This window comes from Pyrus communis, chromosome 7 (genome assembly GCF_963583255.1).
Source record: "Pyrus communis chromosome 7, drPyrComm1.1, whole genome shotgun sequence".
In the NCBI taxonomy this organism is placed as follows: Eukaryota; Viridiplantae; Streptophyta; class Magnoliopsida; order Rosales; family Rosaceae; genus Pyrus; species Pyrus communis.
This window is the reverse complement of record NC_084809.1, coordinates 5,450,122-5,477,010: the sequence shown is the minus strand read 5'-3', so window position 1 is coordinate 5,477,010 and position 26,889 is coordinate 5,450,122. Positions and strand designations below refer to the sequence as shown.

Sequence of the window (26,889 nt, the reverse complement as noted above, 5' to 3'; positions counted from 1 at the left end):
TAATCTTTAACATTCTTTACTTAAAACCTTAATAGTATTCAAAGTTTGATCAAGGTCATTTGACTTTGTACATCTCATTATATTACTATTTATATTTATATTTTTATAGTTTTGAGATTAATTGTTTGATATTTTATGAGATTTATAATCCTATAAATTTAAAATCCCTCATTATAATACTATTAGAAACGGTTACAATAAAAAAAATTCAAACATTTTGATTGAATAAATGCATAAAAACTATGTAAAAATAAGAAATAATAAATGGAAAATTAAAAACAAAATTGGTACATTTTACATAAATTAGGGTACATATAAAAGATTAAAAATTATGAGTACAAATGAATTTTTAAAAATATAGGTACTAAAAGAAATTAATACATGGGTACAAAATAAAACTAAAAAGAAAATACTACAAATTAAAAAAAAAATGTTGCAAATTAAAAGTGGGTACAAACTAAAAATATAAATATATGATACAAAGTTTAGGCTTAAAACATAAATATACCATAAGTAATTTTTTTATCATTGATTAAATATATAATATCATGTGACGGTATACACATGGGTACAAATGTAGTATCACACATCGCCCGTGAGGGCGTGGTCTTTGGGCCTTATATATCCATGCCCAGAGCTTTAACTTCAAGGAGGCCTTTTGGGGCTACGGCCTGCAAAAACAAAACCGTGCGGTAGCTGGGTGGCTGCGACCTAGTCCAGGCCCAGAATGCCAAAGCGGACAATATCCGAGAGGTTGGAGTCTGGGATGTGACAATTTGGTATCAGAGCCAGACTCACGGCCGTGGTGTGCCGACGAGGACGTCGGGCTCCCTAAGGGGGGTGGATTGTAGTATCCCACATCGCCCGTGAGGGCGTGGTCTTTGGGCCTTATATATCCATGCCCAGAGCTTTAACTTCAAGGAGGCCTTTTGGGGCTACGGCCTGCAAAAACAAAACCGTGCGGTAGCTGGGTGGCTGTGACCTAGTCCAGGCCCAGAATGCCAAAGCGGACAATATCCAAGAGGTTGGAGTCTGGGATGTGACAACAAATACAAATAAAACTTTAAAAAATAGGCGCACAAAAAGAAACTAATATATGGGTACAAATTAAAAAATATTTGCAAATTAAAAATAGGTACAAACTAAAAATAAAAATATATGATAAAAAATTTAGCCATAAATATAAATATACTAATTGTAACATTTTTAACACTAAAGGAATATATTTAAAAATAAAAATATTTTATTATTCAAATAATTAATGATGTTATTAATACCCAAGAACCTTAATAAAAAATTCAAAATGAATAGAATTTTAATCAATGGAGTAACAAAAAGAAGGATTTGAATCTAATTTTCCCAAAAATATATATATGCTAATACATCAGTTTACACATATATATATATATATATATATATATCAAATCTAACTCTTCATGTCAAATTCAAAGGTGATTAAGAGTGATCATGTATTTTTGGTGACTAAGTGACTAAGGTGACCAAGCTTACGAAAAAATTGACGTGTATGTATATACATTATATATACTACACATAATTAAAGATGAAGAACGACCCGAGTAGGATTTGTTGATCAGCCATTATATATACATATATGGTCATTTTGGTTCCGGTCCCTAATTCCCCAATCAACTTAATTGTTAGACTAAAATCTTATTTGTTTAAATATTTTGATCAAGGTCCTAACATTATTTAAGAGATTTAAATCATGCATTTATGCATTTAATGTCCCACAAATTATGAAATTTAAACAAATTCAAATAATATTTTTAAAATATAATAAATATTTGAATTGACACACCCCGACCGAGATCAGGGCATGCTGGCCGTCACCCGAAGGTGACGTAGCCATGTGCGCGTGCGGAAGCTATGAAGATAGTAATATAAAAGTACGAATAATTAAAAACTAGCATACAAAGTACTAAAACAAGTGCTAGCGTATGTGAGACACAATTTCAGAGCAAGTCTACAGCAGTCAAAAAGGAAAGATGCGACATATATACACCCGAAGGTGACCCTACAATGGTGAGTGTCTGTCAGAAATGCCGGGATGCCCTCTGGGAAAAACCACCGAACTTGCTAGACCACTAGAACCTGGAGGGGCGCAAAAACAAAAGCGTGAGTGGGCAAAAACAAAGCTCTTTGAAAACTCTTTAGCAAAATACATTCTAACCCCTCGCCGTAAAACCTGTATACTTCCCAGAAAATGAACATATATACGTATGTATAGATATGCCAATCATGCTCCAAAATATGCCATTCATGCTCGAGAATATGCCACAACAGAATCTCATAATCAAATGTAAATGCTCAAGCGTAAATCACATCAATAACATATAATCTGGCAGCCGGGAGTCACCTAACGTGACCTATACGGCTGCATATAGAGCTCCAATCTCAACTCAATAACTGAATCTGCACACGAGTCGGAACCACCTAACGTGGTCTGTACGACAAGACTGGGTGTATCATATATACGCTCTAGTGCTACGATCACGTGAAGACTGTGCGAATAATCGCGGGTCACCTACGAGTCGGAACCACCTAATGTGGTCTGTACGACAAGCCTATGCACCTAACTTGGATCCAAGCTGAGCGTGTGGTGCGGGTGAACATCACGTGAAGGACTATACCCTGGCCACGGGCGGGAGCACTAACACCGGGGGTGCAGATTATGAGCTCTCTAAGCATTTCAAACTACTATTGAATAACAACATGAATACCGCTTACCTGGCACTTACCTGTGCGTCCACAGCACCAAATACACATATATATATGTATGCCACTACTAATACATGCGATGATGCGTAAACGACATTCATATGATGCATGGCATAAAACAAATAACCTTTTCTATTTAATTTCTGGGAATATAAATGTATATAGGTATATACGGAAAACAAAAGCCCACTCACTGATAAGTGGAAGGGTCGTAGCCCCCCTGCCTTGAGTGTGTACGCTCGTCCTCGGAATACGAATCACCTATACGCGAAAAAACTACGAAAACGTTAATTTAAAAGCACATAACCAACTTCTCGTAATAACTTCTCATACATTGCTCCAAATGGACAATTGAATATACCAACGTGCTCTACACAACCTCAGGATCACACCCATATTTTTAAAATAATTTTTGAACCCCGCACGCGCCCCCACGCGCCTGAATAGGCACGGACCTACGCGCCCCCCACGCGCGGCCACGTGCCATGCACACTGACGGCGTCAACTAACGCCGTCAGGAATATTCCGTTAAACTGACGGAATATTCCGTTAAACTTAACTGACGCCATCACTGCCGTTAGGAATATTCCGTTAAACTTAACAGAATATTCTCCTTTCTTCTCCGGCGAGACTCCGGCGCCGGCGACGGCGCCGGAAAACTGGGAAATTTTCAAACTTAGTTTTCTCCTTCGTTTTTCAACCAATTTTCATGATCTTTATACCAAAATGAAGCTTAGGACTAGTAGAATCACGATAGGCTAGTTTTAAGGCCTAAAAATCACACGATCATACCTGCAACAACAATCCAAGTTCGGCCAACTTTGAACAGGACGATCCCGACGTCCAAACTCACCCAACGAGCTACTCCCAAGCTCCTGGGAACCTCACAAACACAACTATAAGCTTCAAATGTCCAAAAACTAAGTAAATTAAATTTGCATGAACAGTAACTAAAACTGAGCTCGTGAAATCGACGTGAAAACGTCGGAGTTCCTACTTGAAAATGGTACCACTGGACTCCTCTCAGCCTCACGAGCACGAGGGTGGTCTTGGTTTCTTGATTTGTGAAGGTTTGAGTATGTTTTTGTGTGTGTCCGTATGTTGAAGAAGAAGAAGAAGAAGAAGAACTCGGGGAGAGAGAGAGAGAGAGACAGAGACAGAGAATAGACAAAAGGGTGAGGGAAAGAGGGAGGGAATCCCGGGAGAGAAAGAGTGATGTGTGAGTGTGTGTGGTCCTACAACACCACACTACACAACACTAAGCGTAAACGAACAAATTAGGGGTAAAAATCGTAATTTCAAATGTACGTTTCGATATTTCCGGGACGGGATGTTACATGAATCATATTGTTCTTCACAAAGTTATAGCAAAGAAAATAATGTACCCACATAATTATTAATATATTTTAAAAAACAACTACTGACATATTTTAAAACATAAAATAAATACATATAATTAGCATGGGTACATTTAGTAAAATTAAAAATGGATACAAATAAATTAAAAATAATGGGTACAAATACAAATAAAACTTTAAAAATATGGGCACAAAAAGAAATTAATATATGGGTACAAATTAAAAGTGAAAAGAAAATTGGTACAAATTAAAAAAGGGTTGCAAATTAAAAATGGGTACAAAATAAAATAAAAATATATGATAAAAAATTTAGTCATAAATATAAATATGCCAAATGCAACATTTCTAACACTAAATGAATATTTTAAAAATAAAAAATATTTTATTATTGAAATAATTAATGACGTTTATTAATACCTAAGAACTTTGATAAAAAATTGAAAAGAAATAAGGTTTTAATAAATGGAATAACAAAAAGAAGGATGGGAACCTAATTTCTTCATATATATATATATATATATATATATATATATATATAAACTACTATTTTCTAGGGTTTCCCTCTGTGCAAACATTGCAAAGGACAAACATTTTTCAGCCTAAATAAGCCTGTTTAGTTTGTGGCACGACCTTCCCGTAGTGGACTTCCATTCCCTTTACTATCAAACCATGATTGACGAACAATTATTTCTTTTTGCCTTTGCCATTTTTAAATAAAAAACCAACATTATTCAAGAGTTTATGCAAATATTCCATGGTTTTTAACCCTTATGGGAGTGACATCTTTGTGAGATAACCAAATTTTGTCCTTGTAGGAAGAGGTCTGGTTTGTTTTTACCCCTGGCTTCACATGGCGCAAGAAACCAAGTTGAACTCTCATATGCATCGTGTATAAAAGTGGAAGGGATGGGTAACCATCATGAAACTCAAAGCAAATCCATACTAATTAAATTTTAATGTTATATTACTGTTGTAATTTTGTCTTAAATCATACTGCATGAACACTAATTTGACAAAAGACTGGCCGGCAAAGACAGCTTCTTTAACCTACTCTTTACTTTCTTCAACAAAGTGGCCACAATAACTAGTCTCTTAAGAAAATGAAGGGTGCGAAGTAATAATCAATTAGCAATATGCCAATTTGCTTGGAGAGTTAGCCCTAGCAGAGCTCCATCTATGCAAGTTCATTAGATTCTTATGATTGTAGTGTGACTAATTGTAATGTGACTAGTTGTAAATTTGCAATCAAGTGAAAGATATAAGAAAATACCAACATAATAATTTGGATTATATGAATTGACTTAGTCACTAACTCATTTGACACCATGTTAATTTTTTTTTAATCTGTGTAAATGAGAAATTCATGTGACAAATAACACAAGAAATCGTATACAAAATAATATTTGTACTAATGAATTTTGGGTTACAATCTTTTTACAAAGTTGAAATCCTCTGATTCGATATCTGGGTTTGTAGGATATATATGTGTGTGTGGTCGTCGATCCAAGGGTCGCAATGACTTAATCTCGGATGAATGAATGCGGCAAGGTTTGGCTTGTGGAGATGGAAGAACTAGCATGTGTAGTGGTAATTAATGATTCCTTATAGATTTGACGAAGAACGCAGAGAGTTTTCTGAGTGTTTGTGTGTTTTGGGAGTTTGGAGCGTCTAGGTGTGTGGATGAATTTCTAGCCTCTTTCTTTGTCTTGGAGTCTCATATTTATAGGCTCGCCAAGTCTTGCCTATAGCTGGATTTGGCCTTGATTCATTGACGAAAGAACCAGAACTTGATTTGAGGCTTGGTTCATTATTTCACTCCATCAATTTATTTAAATCAAAATTTGTTTGATATATATTAAAATTAATTAAAGAATTAATAAGGATAATTCTATAACTATTTTCACCAAATGTCAATGGGTGACATTCTTAGTGACTCGTTCGGTTTTGATTAGTCACATGTCATATGTATAATGTGAGACACATGGTGCATGCTACGTAAACCCTAACATGTCCAAATTTAATGTGTTAGTCAATATTTATTTCACAGAAACTTAGATGTCTACACTAAGTATGATTCAAAATTGAAATCTCTTTCATTTAAGTGGCGAGAAATATAGCCAGTAGATCATAGATTGTTGGTTATACACTCATGTAATTAACCTAGCACATGATTATGTTCTTATAGACTTTTCCGGATCCTTATAGCTCACTCTCTGTCATCAGTTAATATACCACTAAATTTCACACGTCTACAACTTATTAAATTTGTCCGGAGAATTCAAGAGAAATGTCAATCTACAATCATACGTGCAGCCAATTATCAATGCACTCTTGTCATTTTATAATGAATCTGAAAGTCCTTTTGCATAGTCACTCTATTTATGTAGGGATATATACATACTCTATTTAGTATATATATGGTGCGAGTAGCAGATAAGCTATGGATCCCAACCCTCTGCGTCTGTGCATGTCTCAGAGACAGAAACGCACCTAATACACAAAAGCCATGGACAGATTTCCATTGGCTAAGTACCTTCCATATTTCTCTTGAACTTAGAAACTCGCATACCAACAAGAGAAAACCCTAGCTCTTCAATCCAATCCACCAATTGCAGTCTTCACCGGCCGCGGCCGGGTGTCTGACACCTAAATATCTCTTTCGTCCACCGTCTCCTTCCTTCCTCAAACTCCTAATTTGTCACATACCTCCAGTAATCAACAGCCATGAAAACTGAAGTTAGAGGAAGCATTACCTCCGTTTCTCTCCAAAATCCAAGTACTGCTCTCTTCACCACCTCTCAGGGGAAGTCTCTCACCGGCGCGCTTACAGGGTGTCTCGGAAGCCTCGACGGGGCATGTATTGAGAAGCTACTACTTCACTGTGCAAGTGCCCTAGAGAGCAATGATGTGACCTTGGCTCAACAGGTGATGTGGGTGCTCAACAATGTTGCCTCTTCTGTTGGTGACCCTAACCAAAGGCTCACCTCATGGATCTTGAGGGCATTGATTTCAAGAGCCTCCAAGGTTTTCCCTACACCTATGAATTTTAATGGAAGCAGTAGCACTAGTACCATTCCGAGTAGGTTGATGTCGGTGACTGAGCTAGCCGGGTATGTTGATCTAATCCCATGGCACCGATTTGGATATTGTGCATCAAATAGTGCAATTTGTAAGGCAATTGAAGGGTGCCCAAAAGTTCATATCTTAGATTTTAGCATCACTCATTGTATGCAATGGCCTACTTTAATAGATGCATTGGAAAAAAGGCCTGAGGGTCCTCCTTTGCTTAGAATCACTGTTCCCCATTGGAGGCCACAAGTCCCACCTTTGCTCAATGTTTCAAGCGAAGAAGTTGGTCTTCGTTTGGGGAATTTCTCTAGGTTTAGAAATGTCCCTTTTGAGTTCAATGTGATTGAAAATTCATCCTCTTTGGAATTGCTTCTGGGCACTCAATTAAACCCTTCCTCACTAGGGCTCCGGGAAGATGAGGTTTTGGTTGTAAATTGTCAAAACTGGTTACACTATCTTTCCGATGAGCCGCTTGGTGGTATCCCCGGCCATCAAGATGGTTCGATGCGCAACACTTTCCTTAACACCATTAGATCCCTTAACCCTAGAATCATAGTTGTGGTAGATGAAGATTCTGATCTTACTGCACCAAGTCTTAGCTCAAGAATAACAACTTGTTTTAATTATCTTTGGATACCCTTTGATTCCTTGGAAACATTCTTGCCTAAAGATAGTACTCAAAGGATGAATTATGAATCTGATGTTGGTCACAAAATTGAAAACATTATTGGTTTTGAAGGGCAACAAAGAATAGAGAGGTTGGAGTCAGGTGTCACAATGTCACAAAGATTGAGAAACATTGGTTTTTCAAGTGCTCCATTTTGTGAAGAGACTGCTAAGGAAGTGAAGGCCTTGTTAGATGAACATGCAAGTGGTTGGGGCATGAAACGTGAAGAAGATATGTTGGTGCTCACATGGAAGGGACACAACTCAGTTTTTGCGACAGCTTGGGTCCCAAATCCAAATGCGTTGCTAATTGAGGATTAACTCGGGCATGTGTGGCCTAAGTGATTTCCGCACTTTCGTTTACTTGTTCTACGCTTTCCTTGACCTACCAGGTGGGGATTAGGGTTTTGCTTTCCTACAGAGGTCCAGGAGATTAAAGGAGAGGCAATGAGATGACAAGGCTTTTGTGGTTGCTTTTTCTTCGTCAAAAAGCTGCAATGAGCACAAGACAAAAAGGAAAACGGCAGGCATTTTGTGGAAAAATAATTTTCACGAGTACTTTGTATTGAAGCTTTAGCTAGCTATGATCTGTCACATGAAAGGCAAAAGAGAGACATGTTATTGTCTGTTGTATTGTATGAGACGAGATCTAGCACTTTATGCAGGCTTTTGTTCCATATGACTACTGTGAAATTAACTTTGTTACCCTTTTATTTAATCATAATTGTAATTGTTTCCTTAAGATTTGCTATTTCTGGTAATACTTCACACTTCTAGCGGAAAATGTGAAAGGAATGACTTGGTGGTTAGTTCTTCTTCTTACTCAAATTGGTAACCAGGATACATCTTACATTAGGTAATTTGCATGCTTCAATAAGATCAACTTTTTTTAAAGGCGACATCGTGTAACCTAGAAGTATTGGTTATGCATCTAATTTGCGGCTTGTGTGAGACAATGAACACGCACGTGTGAGTAGCTGTCAGTAGCTGATTAGTGTGAACTCTATTGAGACTCATGACAATCACATATAAGTTCTTACAATTTAAACTTAAAAAGTAAATCTATGAACATAAGCATACATATGAACGGAAGTGTATAAGTATGAAAAGAGAAATAAAAAAAGGACCACCACATTACCTTTTTATTCACCTTTTTCTCAAATCGTAAAATTAATATAACCGCAATCCAAATACGATCATATGTTACGTGTCATTTTTTTTTTTACACAAAAAACAAGATTTTTAATGCTTTTAGCTAGGAGCCTAGGAATTCAGGTGTTGGTTTTTTGTGTAAAAGAATGACACAAGACATTTGGTAAAGTGAGAATGTTGAAATGCAAAGATTAGCGTAAAGTTTGCTAGCATTTCTCCATGATTTGTTATGGTTAGAAACTATTTTGTGTCTCAACTAGACATTGTTCAAACCAAAATATGGGCAATAATTTGGAATTTGATTTTCTCATTGTCATTAACCGAAAAAAGGATTTGATTCTCTGGATCGTGCGTTGTATAATATTAGCTGCATATGTTTGTTCTTTTTAATAGAAAAAAAAATTTAATAAATAAAAATTGAAAATAGAAATCCGACCTGCCGGATTCGAACCAGCGACCTAAGGATGGCTGAGAGCATGTCACCCACTACAGTCCTCCGCTCTGCCAACTGAGCTAAGGTCGGACTATTGACCAGGGAGGGGTTGCAAATATATTAACTTCTGATGCCTAAAATGTTTGGCCTCCATGTTGAATCCTACGATTAAGTTTTGGGCCTTATGAATCCTACATCATGTTTGGGCCCTATTAAATTGTACCTTGGTGAAAGATTACAGCAAAAAAGAGGTGATTTTAGCACTCCAAAAATCTCATTTTACACTTTAAATTTTTTATATTTGGAAAGAAAATTACACTTATGAGGAGTGTAGAATGAGATTATTGGAGTGCCAATAACACTTCCCTTTGAATATACAACTTTTATGTGATGAACAGTAATGTATTGAGCTTCCATATTTATATGTATTTAAAAACAATCATTATCTAACAGTTAGATATAATCTATGTGAATTATGTATTCAATATAATCATTATTTGACTTCCAAGATTGTATGATTATAACATTGTAGCATCTCCCGGATGTGCACTTTATTGCATTCGACTCATAAAGCTAATGAGCAACTCATATCGTTTTATGACTCAATTCAAATTTAGATCGTTCCTTAAAGTTTTACTTATGAAGGTTAAACATTTGGATCTTTATATTTAAAATAAAAATGTCATAAAATTAGGGTTTTTTTTATACCAAATGGTCTTTTACATTTTGGGAATCTAGTTCAATCAATTTGGTCGGTCATGTTTGCTCCCACACATCGATTTGGTCATTGCCATCCAAATTCATTGAGAACTCTTCTAGTGTGCTAATATGACACATGTGTGGACTTACAAGTCTACTTATTTATTGCCATGTGGATCAAACAAAATTCAACTATTCAAAAACTACGATCTAAAATTTTACAATAATAAATAATAAAAATAAAACCATCTTCGTAGGTCCCCCGCCGTCATGCCCTCCCCCTTCCCCTCGAGAGATTATTCAGTGTGTTCAGAACACCGAATGAAACACCACATGTCATGATATAATTAGAGGGACACTTAAAAAACATTTTCCTCTTATTTTATAATATGTGGTGTTCCACTCCTGTTTCGGACACACTGAAAAATCTATTCTCCCCTCCTTCCAAATTCTCGCCCATTCAACAGATCAATTCTCCTCAGTCTAAAAAATCTGAAACAATGAGATGGTGTCTCAATAGATTCAAATACTTAAATTAATTAATAAACATAAAAATACAAAATGCAAAAACACCAAGTCATTCGTTCATGGGTTATAATATATGGAGACCAATGAGGTGGTCTTGCAGTTTGGGTTGTGGAGGAACTCACCCAACTCATTGTTGCAGCAACTCATGCTAATTTTGGATTTGAGGCGTAACATGACATACAGAGAGAGACTCAAACTGCATGGGGGGTGGGGGTGGACAGTCGGGGAAATCTGCAGGGGGGGATGGGGGTGGTTTGGAAGGGAAGAACCAAATTGACATGTGGAGCAAACATGCTGAAACAAATTGATTGAATGGAAACATAAATGACGAAAACGAATGATTCTCAAAATATAAAGGATTATTTGTGATAAAAATCGTAAAAATTATATTGAAACATTATATTAATGTAGTTAAAATCTAAAAAGTTTAAGGTGACTCAAAACTAAAACTTGAATTATTTTCACAATTGAGCTTAGCAAAGCTAATCCAAAAGCTCAAGCTTTGTTCACAAACGAACCAGGCTGAGCTTGAAAATTCATTTGAGTTGAGTTTGAGCATAGATATACGAGTATTTTCTCTGAATCAAATTCCCCTTCCCTCCCGTCTCTTCAAATTTAAACGGTCACGATTAGACCACTTCAACATCTTGTGTTAACATTTTTATAGAGAGAAAGAAAAAGAGGAAAGTGAGAGAGGAGGGGAGGAGAGAAAATCCTACTTTGCTTCATTCAAGTAGGATATTTTGGTAGGCCTAACTACACGGGTGATTTTGCACTGTGCTTGGAACAAGGACATATATGTAATATATCATAATACAAATTGATGAACACTTGAAAAAAGACTTCAATCCACTTGTATATTAACATATGATATACCGCTCGATGTTCCTGGCACATTAAAAAATCTCTTTAACTACACAGAAATGGGGTCCTCCAAACCCACCCCCCAATAACAAACGTCCAAATATAATCCCACCATAACAAAATAAATAATTAGAAAGGAGAATCTGAAATGGTCCCAATGTACAAATAACAAATCCCTGCTAGAGAGGGAAATTCAACCCAATTAATAAAGTAGTGGAGGGGAGAGATGTAATGGGTGCACTGCACACCTACAGAGAGACTTGCAGCGATGAACGTGACCCAAAAACCAAAGGGAGGGAGGGAGAGGAGGGGAAAGCGAGCCAGCAACAAAGCTTCACTTCCAAGCTTTAATGGTCTTCCCCCCAAAAAGAATAATCCCACTTCCAACATTAACAATTATGCACTAATAATTTATACTTTCACCTAATCAATTAATTAATAGATTTCCTAAGCTTATAGATGCATTTTCTCTGGGAATGTCCAAAATGGCTAGTCGTCTACTATATAGTAATACACACTTCAGCTGCTCTCTCTCTCTCTCTCTCTCTCTCTCTCTCTCTCTCTCTCTATATATATATATATATATATGTATATGTATAATCTGCCTTTACACTCTTTGCTAATTCTCACTTCTCTAAAACCCCAGTCGAGAGCCACCACCACATTGCTTCTGCCTGAACCAATAGCGTCCAATTCTTTTTTCCAGTAATCAAAGCAACCTCTTTCCCTTTGTCTTCTTTCCCATTCAGAATATGGTTTTGTGTCCTCTTCCTCCTCCCCATTTGTCCTCCTCGCCTCTCTGTCTCTGCTGCACCCTTAAAAAATAACTTCTTTTGCTCTTCTGATTGCAAGTCCCCAAAAATAACTCTTGATCTGAAGTGGGTTTTTGTTTTTAAGCTTTTTTAATCATTTGGGTTATGGAAGTTCATTGTGATCTTGAAGTGGATGTCAATGGGGAAGAGTCTTTCATGGTGGACAAGGTAATAATTCTGTGCTTGCAAATGGTTTCAACCCCATTTTTTTTTTTTTTTACAGAAAAGTTCCATACATTTTCATCTGTCCAAATGTAATTTTATAGTAAACTTTTGTGCTTGACTTGTCAAGTTTTATTCATAAAGTCTGTAAATTTCATACATGCTCTGGTAATTTTTATCTGGGTTACTTTCCATTTTTATCCATCTTGACTGATGAATTGCAAAGATTTTCCCTTTTTTTAATAGCAAAAACCTATCTTTTTCTTCTGTTAAATGTAATTTTGTCATAACATTTTTGGTACATTCTCTGGTAAATTTTATCCGGGTGACTTTCCAATTTATCCACCATGGCTGATGGATTGCAAAGATTCATCCTTTTGTCCCCAACCATTTAATTTTCACACCTATAATGCATTGATGTGGGTCATGAACTCATGGCTGCCTTAGCTTTTTGTTCTTTTGGTTCTGTCTTTTTAATTCAACAAATTGCACGCCTTTTCCGTTTTGCTTCATTCTCTCCCATTTATTGCTGCTGTTATGGGAATTGGGAGGCTCAAATCTTCACTTATTTTGATATGGACTCTGAGAGTGAGAGGGTGTTACTTTCATGGCCGTATTTATTGCCATTTTTCTGCCCTCCATTGCAGGGAACCTTGGATGATTGGCAGACATATTTTTCTCAATTGCCACACCACAATTTATTACATATAACGACCTCTTTTCATTTCTTTGGCACCTTCTGGCTTTCTGGTGTAGAATGTAGATTCCCACTTTTTTATTTATTTAGTTCATTTTTCTATTCAGTGAGTTCATCCTTTTGGTGGGTTTTGCTGTAAATTGGATTTTTTGTTGGGATTTTTTTGTGCTTGTTGAATTTCTTGAATACTTAAAAGTTAGAACATTGTTCTGAGTAATTTACTAGCTCTCAACTGTTTTTTATTACTTTTTAGTGAATTTTTCAGCAAATGAGTGGTAATTCTGGTTTCATGAACATTTTTGCAGACAGCTATTGCCTCCTACTGTGGAAAATTGAGCAAACTACTTGGTAAATCAAAAGTTTCCTCAAGAAATCTTAAAGTGGTATTCCATGATTTTCCCGGAGGAGCAGAGAGTTTCGAGCTGATTGCGAGGTTCTGCTACAACAATGGCAGCATTTACATAACTCCTTCCAACATTTCCCTCCTTTACTGTGCCGCGCAGTTCATGGAAATGAACAATTCTGTCGCCGGTAGACATAATTTGTTACAAAAAGCGGAGAATTCATTTGCAGAGATCAGGTATTGGTCATGGTCTGAGCTTTTGACGGCTTTGAAGCAGTGCCAGGATTTGCTATCGGTTGCAAATTCTTTGAGTCTAGTTGAGAAATGCTTGGATACCCTTGTTGCAAGATTGCCTTGGACAAGTGAAGCGAGTCCCTGTCCTTCGACTTCATCTCCTGACAGCTCTGGAATTCGGTTTTCGTGCGACACTAGAAGCACCGAGAGTTTGAAAACCACCTTGTCTCGAGCAACCTGGTGGTTCGAGGATCTTCTAGTTTTAGGTCCAAATTTGGTTGAAATGCTGGTCAAGGCCATGGTTTCGCGAAAACTCGATCATGTTATCATTAGTAGGTTCCTCTTTTACTACCAGAAATCGAAGTTTTACACTGTCAAATCTGATACCAAGCGCACCATGGCTGAAATGGTCATTGAGATGCTGTATATGCTTGATCAGAGCTGTGTTTCATGCAAGAGCTTATTCGGGATTCTTCGAGTTATGCTGAATTTGAACTTAAACAAGAGTATTAGAGATAAGTTGGAGAAAATGATCGGTTCACAGCTAGATCAAGCAACATTGGACAATTTGCTTGTTCCATCCCCACAAGGAATGAATTATTTGTATGATGTCAATCTTGTGCTACGGTTCTTGAAAACATTTCTGCATGACAGAGGAACCCGTCAAGCTGACAGGCCCCCAATGCTATTAAGGAAAGTTGCTGCTTTGGTTGATTTGTATATAGCAGAAGTAGCCCCAGATCCTTGTTTGAAGCCTTCAAAGTTTCTGGCTTTAGCCATCGCGCTGCCGGATTCTGCAAGAGACTCTTATGATGAGCTTTACCATGCCATAGACATGTATCTACAGGTATTAGATTTATCTCAAAATAATTTATGCTCTTGTAAATTTTGTTTTAATAACTTATGATCCAAGAATTCAAATAGCACATTTCGAAAATTTAATTACACCAGACATATTTTGAAGATTATTCATTTGAAGTTGGTTTTGATCTGCTTTGACATAGGTACACCCAGGACTTTCTGAGGACGAAAAGATGAAGATATGTTGTGTGTTGAACTATGAGAAGCTCTCAGCAGAGACTTGCGTACACCTTTCACAGAACACAAGGTTTTCATCAAAATCTGCAGTCCAAGCTCTTGTCTATCAGCAATCCAAGCTCAAAAGCTTACTCCACGCTACCAACAATCCCAAGTCCTACACTGACTCCCCTTATAGCGCCATTTCTGAGGCCGAAAGTAGGGGATTAAGGAAAGATGATGCCAATGTACAACTTGTGCTTTATGCCGGGAAAATCGATCTCTCAGATGACAATGAGAAGCTCAGAACACATCTGCAAGGCATGCAGTGCAGGGTCATGGAATTGGAAAAACTTTGCAAGAAAATGCAATCTCAAATGGTGAAGTTTACGAAATCGAAAGCACCAAGCCACTACCATACAAGATCTTTGCCCAAACTTTGTTCATGATACAAGTTTTGCATTTCATTCCTTTAGTTTTAATCATTATCTCATTTGTGTATAGCTCAAGGAAATTGTTTTTCTTTTATTTATTTTTATGCGTTTTTAGCAGATTCTTCTTTCTTTGCTGCATAACTAAAGTTGTTTCACTTAGATTGTAAAATCTTTGGTTGTACAGTTACAGAAAGAGAAACTGTTGATTCATTTTTTATTCGAATTTTCTTAAAGATACGTAGTACTTAGAGCTAACGGAAGACTTGGCGCATAACCGAGCGCAATGACATTCAAGGATTCATGCAGTTGGCCCTACTTAATGGGATAAGTCTTCAGTTGTTGTTGTTGTTTGAATGGCCCCTCTACTAATTTTTTGTAGTGCTCTGGGTAGATAAGGATAAATGCAAGGTTAAGTCATTTTCTTCCAGTCACTCTCACACTTGTGGAATGCAAGCTGGAAAGCATATATTCTGCATGAACATATGAGGGTGGAGCGAATGAAAGCCGAACGTATTTCATGACATACGTACTTTTCTGTTTTGAGCCACCGTATTTTGCACATGAACTAGGGTAGTTTGTTCATACCACCAAGGAGAGGGGAGAGATAATGGCACATAACTAGTTACTTCAGTCTTTTTACTGAAAAGTATATATAATCAAGATGTAGACAATATGAACATCTCGATGGTCGATAACGTGTCGATATATTGGTTAATGTTGAGTGGTCGGACATGTCACGTGATCAGACAGGCTGACCTAAAATTTTTTCCACCTGATACATCACACCATCATGTGACCGATGAGTTCCATCGGGACATGGACTCGTAGAGATGACAGCACTTGAAAGTTTTTGTCGATGAAATAGCCCTCTTTTGCCTGATCAACGTTTATCTGCCACCATCACTATTATCACCATCGCCGTCATCATCGTCATTGTTAATCTCTGCTAAAGATTATAAAAAAGTAGTTTTCTTTGTCATATGGTTTCAATTATATGTCAACCAATAAAACAAAGAACAAAAGTAACTTAATAGTAAGACATATAAAAAGTCAAGTGTAGTTGTTATTGACTTGCCCTAAAATCAATGGAAGAATGAGTATACAAATTGTCACATGGTCCACTTATGTACTGCAAGTCATGTATATGCCAAGAAAGACAACTGTTGGCTGTTGACACGAACAATTCTTTTCTCCTGAGATTCCGCAACATTCTTTACCCAATTAACCAATGGCCAAACTCTTGATTTCATGAGATTTTAATTAAGAAATTCAGATTAATATGTAGGTCAATATTTTACCAAATACAATACTATTAATGTGAGTGAGGAAATTGATGCCTTGGTAACAACTTGACCATGTGCGCTTACTTCTACATTCTGAAGTTCTGATGTTGTACAGTTCTTTATACAATTGTATTGGGAGGAGGGTTAAATTCGAGATTTAGAGTGTTCGAGTGAATGCTTTTCATCAATTGAGTTAGGCTTTTTAGCCAAAATAGTCTATGAGTTTGCATAACACATCACTCTGGTCTTTGAGATTTGAAAGCAATAAAAGTGGTTCCTGAAATTGTATAGACTTACAAGGAGTTACGCTAGTAGAGCAAACTAGCCTATGTGTGAAGCTCAATGGTCATATGTACGCCTGATAAGTATTGTCTGTTTGTTTGACTTGAGGCTCGCCAAACATAAAGCGTAAAAGGTGTATTAGAAAGTTAAGCAATTTTGCACACAAACATATAATGAAATTGATTTTTAGATAAAACTTTAACTTGTTTAAGAGTAAAAGTCTACGGGCAGAAAAATACTACTAAACAAAAAAACTAGTAGCTGATGATCAGACGTAACGTAACATGCAGGATTACTATTCACGTGGACATGAATTGTACGGTCAATGGTGTTATAGGTAAGTTAACCGGGTCAGCCTCAAATCTTGATGAAACCAAGATGATCTCATATGAACGAAGAGACAAAATCCCACAAAAGCCTTTTACTTAGACGCCACTTTTCCTCTCCTGCTAATTCCTACGATACCTTTTATGGAAGCAATATATTTAATAAACCCTAACATTATATTTGGATAAAGAAATTTAAAATTACTAAAAAAATTTAAAATGACGAAAATTGAAACGACGAGATTTTATTTTCTATAATTTGCGATTTTTCTTGTTTGGTAAATCTAAAAGAATAGTGGAATTGAATATGAAATTTGTTATTTTTAAACTTTCATTCATAGAAATTGGGAAATGACACATATTTACATGAAATTTAAACTTGGAAATTGGAGGTCCCAAATTCCAAGTTTTTTTTCCACGCGGAAATTCTAAATTTCTATGTTTATGAATCCAACAAGGTAATTGGTGCATGTTAATTTATAAATTCTGATTTTTACCCAAATTCCAATTTTATTTCCCTCATCCAAACATAGTGTAACATTGATTCTACAACAAAATTTTGGTAAGATTTTGTTTGATACAAGCAATAGTGGAGAGATATTAATTCAACACGAAACGTTAGGTATGGACAAAGCCACAAATAGTTTTGTGGGGGCAATTTTCAGTGATGAAATTACCTTAAAATTTTGATACAATGCTATTAGGTTATGTCGAACAACATGATTTTGGCTAATTGATGTTTAGAATGCAGTAAATCCTTAGCAAAGCAAAAATTTACATAGCTCGGAAGGGTAAAAGGATAAGTTATTCAATTGAATGACAAAAAAAACAAGAGTGCATGAAGATAAAATAGGGATGTAAAATGTTTTGTTTTTTATTTATTTAACACATTCTAAAGAAATCGATTTGAGCTAAGTCATACACTAGGCTAACCATGACTAGATGTTGAACTAACCACAATAGATACTCATTGACAAATAATAGGAGACAAATAAAAATTGTAGGAGATTCATGAAAAGAAAATAAAAATAAATGATTAATCGACAAGAAGTCCAGGCCCAAAACAAAATAGAGAAAATAACAGCCCATAACCCCACTCAGTAAAAAGCCCAACCCGTTTCTTACATCACGCAAGAATTACCGGGAAATAACTCCTGCCGGTTTTTTGGTTCGTCCTCAGTCCTCACTATTCCTCCGCTCAATCTGCAACTACGCCTCCTCCGCGCCGTCCGCGATACCGCCGCCTCCTCGCCGTCCGCGATAACGCCGCCTCATCCGTCTGCGACAACGCCTCATCATCCTCTATTCTGTTGCGTCTTCTGGTTTCTCAGGGCAAGCAAATAAAACGAAAAGGTATATGCTTAAATAGTGTGATTTTGCTTGCAGGGGTTTCTAGTTAGGGCTAATGGAAATTTACGATTTGGGTAGTGATTAAGTAGTGTAATTTTAATTGGTTTGATGGGTTTTCTGTATTTCATTTGTGATCTGAGAAGTGGTCCTGCTGGTGTCTAAAGTAATGGTATTGATTTGTTGGGTTTTACAGGTTAGGTCCCTTTCTACTGATTTAGAACTGCAAGAGGTTTCTGGGGTTTGATTATCCAAACCAATTTTCAAATCTGTTTATTTTGATTCTTCTTCCAGCCCAGAATTAGTGGCCCGGCAATCCATATTTCGATTGGAATTAATTTTTTCCTACTTATTAGAATTTGCTCTTGATGATTTAATATGTATGCCCTTCGTCTATTCCATCGAACTGAAACCTTGCATATCATGTTGTTGTTTGGTTGGCTTTGTATTGTCATACGCTGTTCAGCTATTGGGCTTTGGTATTAGTAGGATGAAACTGATTTTGGCTTGTAAAGTTAAAAGAATATTGCTGGTCAGTAAGTCGTCTTTCTTTTCCCTCTAGTTTTTATTTTTATTTTTTTTTCGCTTTCTTATAAGGACTATTATTTATTTTTCATAATTTAATGTTGCTCTATGTTCACGATTGGGTTGTGGCCGATAATGGATTGTATGAATTTCACTTGTGTTAATTGAACAATTTTGTGTCAAGCTGTGAACTTGTGATTAACTGTAAGAGCATGTCTTAATACATAGTTCAAGATTATTGCTTTCATTTGATTTGCTTGTGTGATCGGTTTAGAGTTTAGTGCATCTATGTTTGAGACAATTTGAGCTTCGGAAGTGATTTTCGCACTCCCCTTTTCGTGCCATGCACTCCTCTCTCATTTTCTAGCGTAGGATTGAATGAATCAAAGGGAATCGAGGGACAAATCCGAGGGGAGGAGTGTTGGAAGGAGAATATGGCAGTGTGAAATTTACCACTCTTTGGTTTTTTATACTTGGAATTTGTCTCTGGGGAAATGTGTAGAGTTTGTGAGTTACTATGTCATGTTACATCACCGTTGACCATCACATTTACCAGTTTCTGTTTGCACACATTGTTAACACAGCTTTGCCTGTTTTGAAGTATAAACTGATGGGGGAGCTTGCAACTCGGAAACATGTTGAATTCATTGTATCGGTTGAAAAGGTCTGATTTTTGTGTTGGAGTAAAATTTTCAATGCTTTTGGTTTGTACATTGAAGCTAAGAGTAATATTACGGTGATGCTGTACTCAGAGAAAGGACTCTTTTGAGGCGGTTGCGATGGAGCATATAAGAATGAGTGGGGCGTACTGGGGTCTGACTACTCTTGATCTTTTGGGAAAGCTCCACGTTGTGGATGTTGAAGAGGTTGTTTCCTGGGTCATCCAGTGCCAACATGATTCAGGTTTTTACTTTGTTTATATCATTAGTCCGACAACACTGAACTATTGTTTTGATCTTCATTTGTTTGTTTGGTTATTTGGGGTTGTAGAGAGAATGATGTTATAGTTGTGTTTGTGCAGGCGGGTTTGGAGGTAGCATTGGGCACGACCCACACATACTGTATACGTTAAGTGCTGTGCAGGTTTTGGCCTTGTTTGACAAGCTTGATGTTCTGGATGTTGAGAAGGTTGTAAGTTGTATCCTTTATCACATCTATTTGTAAATTGAAAAAAGCTCTTGCTACCTTTGTATGCATTTTCTATTGATGAAAATGGATTCAAATTAATTGCAACACCTTCTGTTGGGAGGCTTCTTATACAAAGTTAGAATACTAACTGTATAAAGGATAGTGAGCATGGCCAGTTTTGTGCAACTTAATGTGTAATTCAGATGTTGCTGGGTTGCAAAATGAAGATGGATCATTTTCAGGAGACATGTGGGGTGAAATTGATACACGGTACTCTTTTATGATTTCCTTTGAGTCTGGAGACTCATGATTTTTGAAGTCATCTCTTTATATAGAACATGATTTAGTTACAATTCTTCGCTTTTTCTCATAGAAGGAATTAACAAAGCACTAACACACGTTTTTCTTTTAGGTTTTCTTATATTGCTATCTCTTGTCTCTCATTACTACATCGTTTGGATAAAATCAATGTGGAGAAGGCCGTCAGCTACATTTTAAGTTGTAAAAATCATGATGGAGGGTTTGGATCTACGCCTGGTGCGGAGTCTCATGCAGGTCAAAGTAAGTTATTTACTCACATAATGTCTCTACAAAGTTTTACTTTCTGACTAGTGCTTAATAAATCAGTTGTGTTTTATAGCCATTTCATATTTTCTGTATTTTGCTTGTTAAATGAAATTTATGTGGGTTGTGCTCAGCAAATTCATGCTTAGTTCAGATTCAGTCATTATCCATCAAATGTATTACTTGAACATGTTAACTTAATAGATAACCGGAGCTGTTTCCCTTTTGTTAATTCAATGGAAGTTAGCAGTTATTTTTGCATTGCACATAACCTAGTTAGTTTTAAGCTAAGGTTGTTAATACTATTTTCCTTATCACATCATTTAAACTCCCAAGTCTATTGATGTATCCTTAATCTTGCTTTTCCACATGTCGGGTCCAGCGATGACATAATTATTTTGTATTGTCTGTGATTCTGTGTGTCCAAATTACACACTCAAATACATCTTCGATCTGCCCATTGTGACTGCAGTTTTCTGTTGCGTGGGTGCCCTTGCCATTACGGGGTCACTACATCATATTGACAAGGACCTCCTCGGTTGGTGGTTATGCGAGCGGCAAGATAATAAAACTGGAGGTCTTAGTGGTCGGCCAGAGAAACTTCCCGACGTGGGTTTTATTTTTGTTTGAAATTGAAGATTGAAACTGAATTTGCTTCTACTGACATTCTTGGAATCTCCCTTACGACATTTGTGCTGCACTTCAGGTCTGCTACTCATGGTGGGCTCTTTCCAGTTTGATCATGATTGACAGAGTTCATTGGATCAATAAGGACAAACTCATCAAGTTCATTTTAAACTGCCAGGTTACATTTACCTAATGAGCTATTTGTACATTTGCATTATTCTTTAGAAATGGCCATTCTCCCTGTTTTTGTATTTTCAGAGTGAAAACTGTAACCGTGCCTTGTTCAAAACTGCAGGACATTGAAAATGGAGGAATTTCTGACCGACCAGATGATGCCGTTGATGTCTACCATACCTACTTTGGTGTAGCTGGTATGAAATTGCTTTGGTTCCACCTTTGTTTTTTTTCCAGTTTCTTTACATAGTAATTTGGCAACGTTAGTTAGAGCTTCTGAGCTTCCAACTAGTTTCACAAGGGTTGCTAGTAGGAAAAACTACTTATGATGGAACATAACGCCAAATGTTTTTATAAGATGATTTGTATTCCTCGCGTATTGTCTTTCGAGAAAAATATCTTTTTGCAAAATGACATGGGGGTGTAAACGAAAGCAGATAACTTCCAACTTCAACAGTTTGCTATTTTATTCATGACATTACATCTCAGATTGATGTTTTTTGATGCAGGACTTTCCCTTCTTGAATATCCAGGGTTAAAAGCTATCGATCCGGCATACGCTTTGCCAGTTGATGTCGTAAATAGGATTATATTGGACGGGTAGAAGGCTCTTGTTGCAATGTAATACCTCATTGTTTCTCTAATATGTTTCAAAGCTCACCAAAGTTTTGCGTATTTGGTTAATAGGACTGGACTAGATTGAAATGAATCATTTGATTCTGAAAGATAACTATATTTCAAGACTTTCATTGTTGTCGGTGTCTTTCGGATCCCAAGTCATGGGTAGACCTGTAAACGGGTCGGGTTTATTGGGTTTGGGTCGTGTTCAACCCGACTCGTTAAGTTAACGGGTCATCCAAATCCAACCCGTTAAGCTAACGGGTCATCCGTTACCCGTTAACAATTATTATTATTATTTTGCGCAGAGTTCATATTTTGTTGTTAAAGACTTGACTAAAATTACTAAAACATCATCAATTAACGGGTGCTAACGGGTTGACCCAAAATGACCCGTTAGCGAGCCGATCCTTTAAGCATCCACCCAAATACTAATATTAATGGGTCGGGTTCAAAATGCCAAGTCTAGTCATGGGTTCGGGGTCACAAGGTCGGAGTAGTAGAACATACTATACCAGTGTCATATTTTATCCGCTGCGTGTCCATTTCGAGTACCGAAACTGAGACGAGGTTAAACTAATCAAATCCTACTACTTATCGTGCCCGGCCCGAATCGTACGGTACACAAAACTGAAAATTTTTCAGGCATCATTTGAGTCACGAAACGGCAGACAACAAGAGCCAAATCTCTTTAATTGCATCCAGGGTGTTTTTCCACTTGCAATTTCCAAACAAACATGAGAGAAAAAAGAGAGCTGAAATGTTTGTCTTGCACGTGATCCTTGCGTGACAAGGTTCAAGATATTGGGCATCAAATATAAAAAACATCACGTGTTACTAGGTGGGATTTGGCTTATCCTTTTGGCTCCTTTCGTTTGTTTTTTTTAGAGATTTCCGATGACAAGACAGCCGTCACCACCATCCAATCAAAAACCCACCAAATTGTTTCAAACGCATTTCATGTGCACACTGTGCCTCTTCCCTCATGGTACTCGAAATTGAAAACAACTTCTATGAAACAAGTTTAAGTTTAATAATGAAGAATAATGTGTTAGTGTTTTGTAAATAAAATTGGGTTTTTAGATCGAAAAACTATAACAATAATGAACTTGTTTCATATAAGTTGTTCTCGTGAAAACTAGACAACGAGAAGTTGATTGTCACTTGATGTTTAAATCTAATGGTGTATTTTTATGTATAAGTTTCTCTGCAAATAACAATACATTATTGATTAAGTGCGTCGCAAAGATAATGAAACCATTTCATAAAAGTTATCTTGCGAAAATTGGACTAACTGAAGCAACACATTGCCACCAATCAGGAAGAGCCACGTAAGGGTTCAAATGGTAAGTAGGGATTAATAATTTTACGATGGTGTTATTTACAAACACTTTTTTAACTCTCACATACTTTTATTACTTTTTAATAGTCAAATCCAGTAAATCAAAAAAAATTGAATAATAAAATAAAATAAAATAAAATAAATGTACAGCACCCTCTTAATTTACTGGAATTTAAAAATTAATAGGGATTTGAAAAAAGGGTGAGTGTGTGAGGATTGAAGGCGGCATGATCGAAAAGACATGTTCACGTCAACATGCGTGCACTCTTCACCTTATTGCCTCTGCCTCCCCATAATTCATTTCTATTTTTAATCTGACACGTGATTTTTATATTTCATATTCTCTTTCCTAAATTATTTTAATTCAAGCACGTCTGATTCGAACGAAGTGGAATTCTTTCTTATTTTATTCTCATTCTTTTTACTTTTTTTTCTTTCACATTTCGATTTGTGTCTTATTGTTTTTATAAAAAATTAATATAAAATATTAACGTTGTTTAACCGTGATCATTCAAGTAAAAGGAAAAGGAAATGAAGAGAAATTAAGAAGGAAGAGAATCCTCTTCTGATTCGAACTCGAGTACTCGGAGGCCAACACACTACTTTATTCAAAGAGTTGAGTCATTGTAAAATAATAAAAGTTCAAACATTATCGATTACTAATTTAACATTTAATCTAACAAAATTTTTCGTTTAACAAAATAAAAGAAAATCACAATACGATATTTCCACACCACACTTAACATAATGGGAGAATAAAGATTTATTGTCATGCTGTTTTACTCTACCTGTTTGGTCAGCAAAGGCTCCTACTCCACTCGCCTTCAATCCATGGCAGCACATTTCCCAAGCTTGATCACCGTTTCCCCCACCGCCACAGACACTGGGGTCCGGTTTCACCGACCTCGTCGTTTGTTGGGAATCCGGATCCTCCATGGCTGATTGGCTAGCCGTGTGCGAGAGACTAAATTTAGATTTTAGAAAAAGAAAAATATCTATCTATATATCTATACAATCCGTAAGAGTAGATGAGAAAAATTAGCTAAAATTAAAGTTAAACGGAAAAATTGGCCAAATTCCACAAATTTAAGGTGAAAAAAATCGGCAAATACCTCAAAATTTTAAGTGCTTTCATATAAAAAACGTAACAAGTGTTTTAACCTTATTTTTCCAAACAATCATAAGCGTTTCTAGTAGTTATAAAACATTTTAGTAATTCAATATGAAATCTCAATCTCACCCTTAAGTACAATTAAAGATCGAATATTGCTAAATCAACTGATTCCTCGAAATTGCTTTGGATTCCCCTCGTGATAAATTTCAAATGGGTTCCAGCAAGAGTTTGCCTGGAAAGCTACACCATAATCCATACATGGATAGAATCTTGAATCAGCATTTCAATCTGAAGAAACTCTGATGCGATTCAATGGGGGCATAAATGCTGAAGTGTACTAAAATTGGTAAGTTTTTCAAGTTGCAAGTGAAATTGTACGTAGAACTGTTTTGCCAATAATCTGGGAAACAACTTCGCTGCTGATGGTCTGTCACACGATGACACAAGTTTTGATTAAAAAAATTAAAATTTGAACACTTGTTCGTGCGTGATTTGCTACTAGCAACAGCTGCTAATCTTTTAGCGGTAAAGTCTTGTTCAATAGCAGCTGTTGATCTTTCAGCAACGAACTCCAGAGCCCCGACCAGTCTTGACTGAAAAGCTTTCAGACCGCAAGTTATACTAGCAGCCTGGAAGGGATGCCCCTTCTATGCAAGAAACCATCAATGCCATTTCACTTACTCACACAAGATATTTTTGTATAATTTAATACTCACTCACATGTATACTTATTGCTACTTGTCTTCGTACTTTTTTTACAACCATTTAGGATGATGCGATCTCCCTATTCATTTTTACTTTTATAGATAATTTTTAATTTTTAACAGTCGAATCAGATAAATTAAGAAAAAATTATAGACCATAAATCACTCCACATCAATAATAAATGAATTTTTTAGCATTATAAACACTCATGTTTAATCCAGTATGTTGATTTCGATTGATTTATTCAATTCGATTAATGGAATAAAAAGTAGTGTGTAAATCACCTCTCTATATGCATAAGTGGTGGACAACTTTTTCCCTCGACTAAGGAGAAGTTTTTCGTTGCAATTGTTAAATGTTTATGTAGGATTACTAATATGAATGAACGATACAAACACTTTTACCCATTGTTCTAAAAATTTCCGTCTAGCACCACTTAGCTCTCGCATAGGCGCTAGGTGATTGGTCATCGTCCCGATTAATGCCTAGGTGTTTGAAAATTAAGAAAGGGCGCCTAGACCTGCTGAGGCGTCCACCTAGACCTCCTCGGAACTTGCCTAGCCCACCCAAACTCGTCTAGGCACCTGCCTAGGTCGCCACTCATTTATACAAAAAATAGATAACTTTCATTTTGCATTTGATTTTTTTCCATAAATTGTAAAACACTTGTTGCATACTTAAATGAACACACATTATATCCTTATTCCCCTTGTTTTCATTATGTTCCAATAATTCATAATATATATGTCGTTCTATTTTTTAGCTTATGATAAAATTATATATATTTAAATTATAAACAGATACTTATTTATACTAAATATAATAAATTTACTTAAATCTACCTAGTCCGCTTAGCCACTTAAACGCTAGGTCTCAACTCTTCACCCGACTAGCGTCTAGCGTATTTTAAAACCTTGCTTTTACCTTTGCGAAATTTTTACATCAATGTTTTTGAATGAGTCAACTACTACCAATATTATGAAATGGGACATTGCTCTTTCATGATATGGAATTTAAATACTGATTTTATTTCCAATTTTTCATTGCTTGCACATGTTTTCTTTTGTTTTTGTTTTAAAATAAAGCAGTTTAGACTGGAGTCTCAGCTCCCCCAAATCATATTGATCTCTTTGTAGAATAAAACAACGAGGGATGGCAAAGCTTTATAAAAATATCAAAGGCTATCATTGTCACAATCCTTCTTGCAGCATTTCTTTATGGATTCCCAAATCTTCCAAAGCCAAACTTTCGTCAAAATGAGTCTTAAAAAAATTGATCCACAATATAATTTTCAGGTAGCAATCAATTTCAACTCATTACTTACGTATCTAACTTGAGTAATTTATGTATAAATTTGTACGAGACTGAATCGTTGATGCACATAAATTTGAAAGAATTCGTATTACATTTACATTTGAGTCAAATATCGATCAATCTAAGCTTGTTCAATCTAAACGAACTCAGTCCATACCAAATTTGATCCATGTGATCATGCTACGTATAAAATTATCGCCCCGTAGCATTCTTAAAAAGTTCCGTACACACTAATTCCCTACTAAATTTTAAAAAAAAATGCAAGAAAATTTCTTAAACAAAGGGGACGCATCTCAATAACTCAAAAAACAAAGGTTTTATTGCCATTATGGC

At 36.3% G+C, this 26,889-nt stretch overlaps 3 protein-coding genes and 1 non-coding gene across 5 annotated transcripts; 3 read left to right on the top strand and 1 right to left on the bottom strand.

Annotated features, from left to right (window-relative positions):
- The first annotated feature begins 6,728 nt into the window (after window positions 1–6,728).
- Window positions 6,729–8,287, top strand: LOC137738852 (scarecrow-like protein 32). Its single transcript, XM_068478326.1, has one exon. The coding sequence runs from the start codon at window positions 6,822–6,824 to the stop codon at window positions 8,151–8,153; it is 1,332 nt and encodes a 443-aa protein (XP_068334427.1). The 5' UTR covers window positions 6,729–6,821; the 3' UTR covers window positions 8,154–8,287.
- Window positions 8,288–9,414: 1,127 nt separating this feature from the next.
- Window positions 9,415–9,507, bottom strand: TRNAY-GUA (transfer RNA tyrosine (anticodon GUA)). Its single transcript has 2 exons — window positions 9,471–9,507; window positions 9,415–9,450 (listed from the first exon to the last, which is right to left on the bottom strand). It is a non-coding gene; the product is annotated as a tRNA-Tyr (tRNA).
- Window positions 9,508–11,996: 2,489 nt separating this feature from the next.
- Window positions 11,997–15,425, top strand: LOC137740987 (BTB/POZ domain-containing protein At3g22104-like). Its single transcript, XM_068480796.1, has 3 exons — window positions 11,997–12,488; window positions 13,485–14,603; window positions 14,761–15,425. The coding sequence occupies exons 1-3, from the start codon at window positions 12,426–12,428 to the stop codon at window positions 15,220–15,222; spliced, it is 1,644 nt and encodes a 547-aa protein (XP_068336897.1). The 5' UTR covers window positions 11,997–12,425; the 3' UTR covers window positions 15,223–15,425.
- A 2,758-nt stretch (window positions 15,426–18,183) lies between these two features.
- On the top strand, window positions 18,184–22,207 carry LOC137740100 (geranylgeranyl transferase type-2 subunit beta 1-like). 2 transcript variants are annotated; one of them, XM_068479909.1, is made up of 10 exons: window positions 18,184–18,451; window positions 19,572–19,634; window positions 19,723–19,873; window positions 19,992–20,108; window positions 20,302–20,368; window positions 20,511–20,659; window positions 21,135–21,271; window positions 21,369–21,467; window positions 21,585–21,660; window positions 21,973–22,207. In XM_068479909.1, the coding sequence occupies exons 2-10, from the start codon at window positions 19,581–19,583 to the stop codon at window positions 22,065–22,067; spliced, it is 945 nt and encodes a 314-aa protein (XP_068336010.1). In that variant the 5' UTR covers window positions 18,184–18,451; window positions 19,572–19,580; the 3' UTR covers window positions 22,068–22,207. The 2 variants fall into 2 exon arrangements, with proteins under 2 accessions (XP_068336010.1, XP_068336009.1); XM_068479908.1 differs by having other exon boundaries at window positions 19,555–19,634.
- The last annotated feature ends 4,682 nt before the right edge of the window (window positions 22,208–26,889 follow it).

Coding starts and splice junctions, on each gene's coding strand:
- LOC137740987 (XM_068480796.1), top strand. CDS start 12,426: ATGGAAGTTCATTGTGATCTTGAAGTGGATGTCAATGGGGAAGAGTCT. Junction 12,489..13,484: donor AGTCTTTCATGGTGGACAAG/GTAATAATTCTG, acceptor ACATTTTTGCAG/ACAGCTATTGCCTCCTACTG. Junction 14,604..14,760: donor CCATAGACATGTATCTACAG/GTATTAGATTTA, acceptor GCTTTGACATAG/GTACACCCAGGACTTTCTGA.
- LOC137740100 (XM_068479909.1), top strand. CDS start 19,581: ATGGGGGAGCTTGCAACTCGGAAACATGTTGAATTCATTGTATCGGTT. Junction 20,369..20,510: donor TGGGGTGAAATTGATACACG/GTACTCTTTTAT, acceptor TTTTTCTTTTAG/GTTTTCTTATATTGCTATCT. Junction 20,660..21,134: donor GGAGTCTCATGCAGGTCAAA/GTAAGTTATTTA, acceptor TTGTGACTGCAG/TTTTCTGTTGCGTGGGTGCC.
- LOC137738852 (XM_068478326.1), top strand. CDS start 6,822: ATGAAAACTGAAGTTAGAGGAAGCATTACCTCCGTTTCTCTCCAAAAT.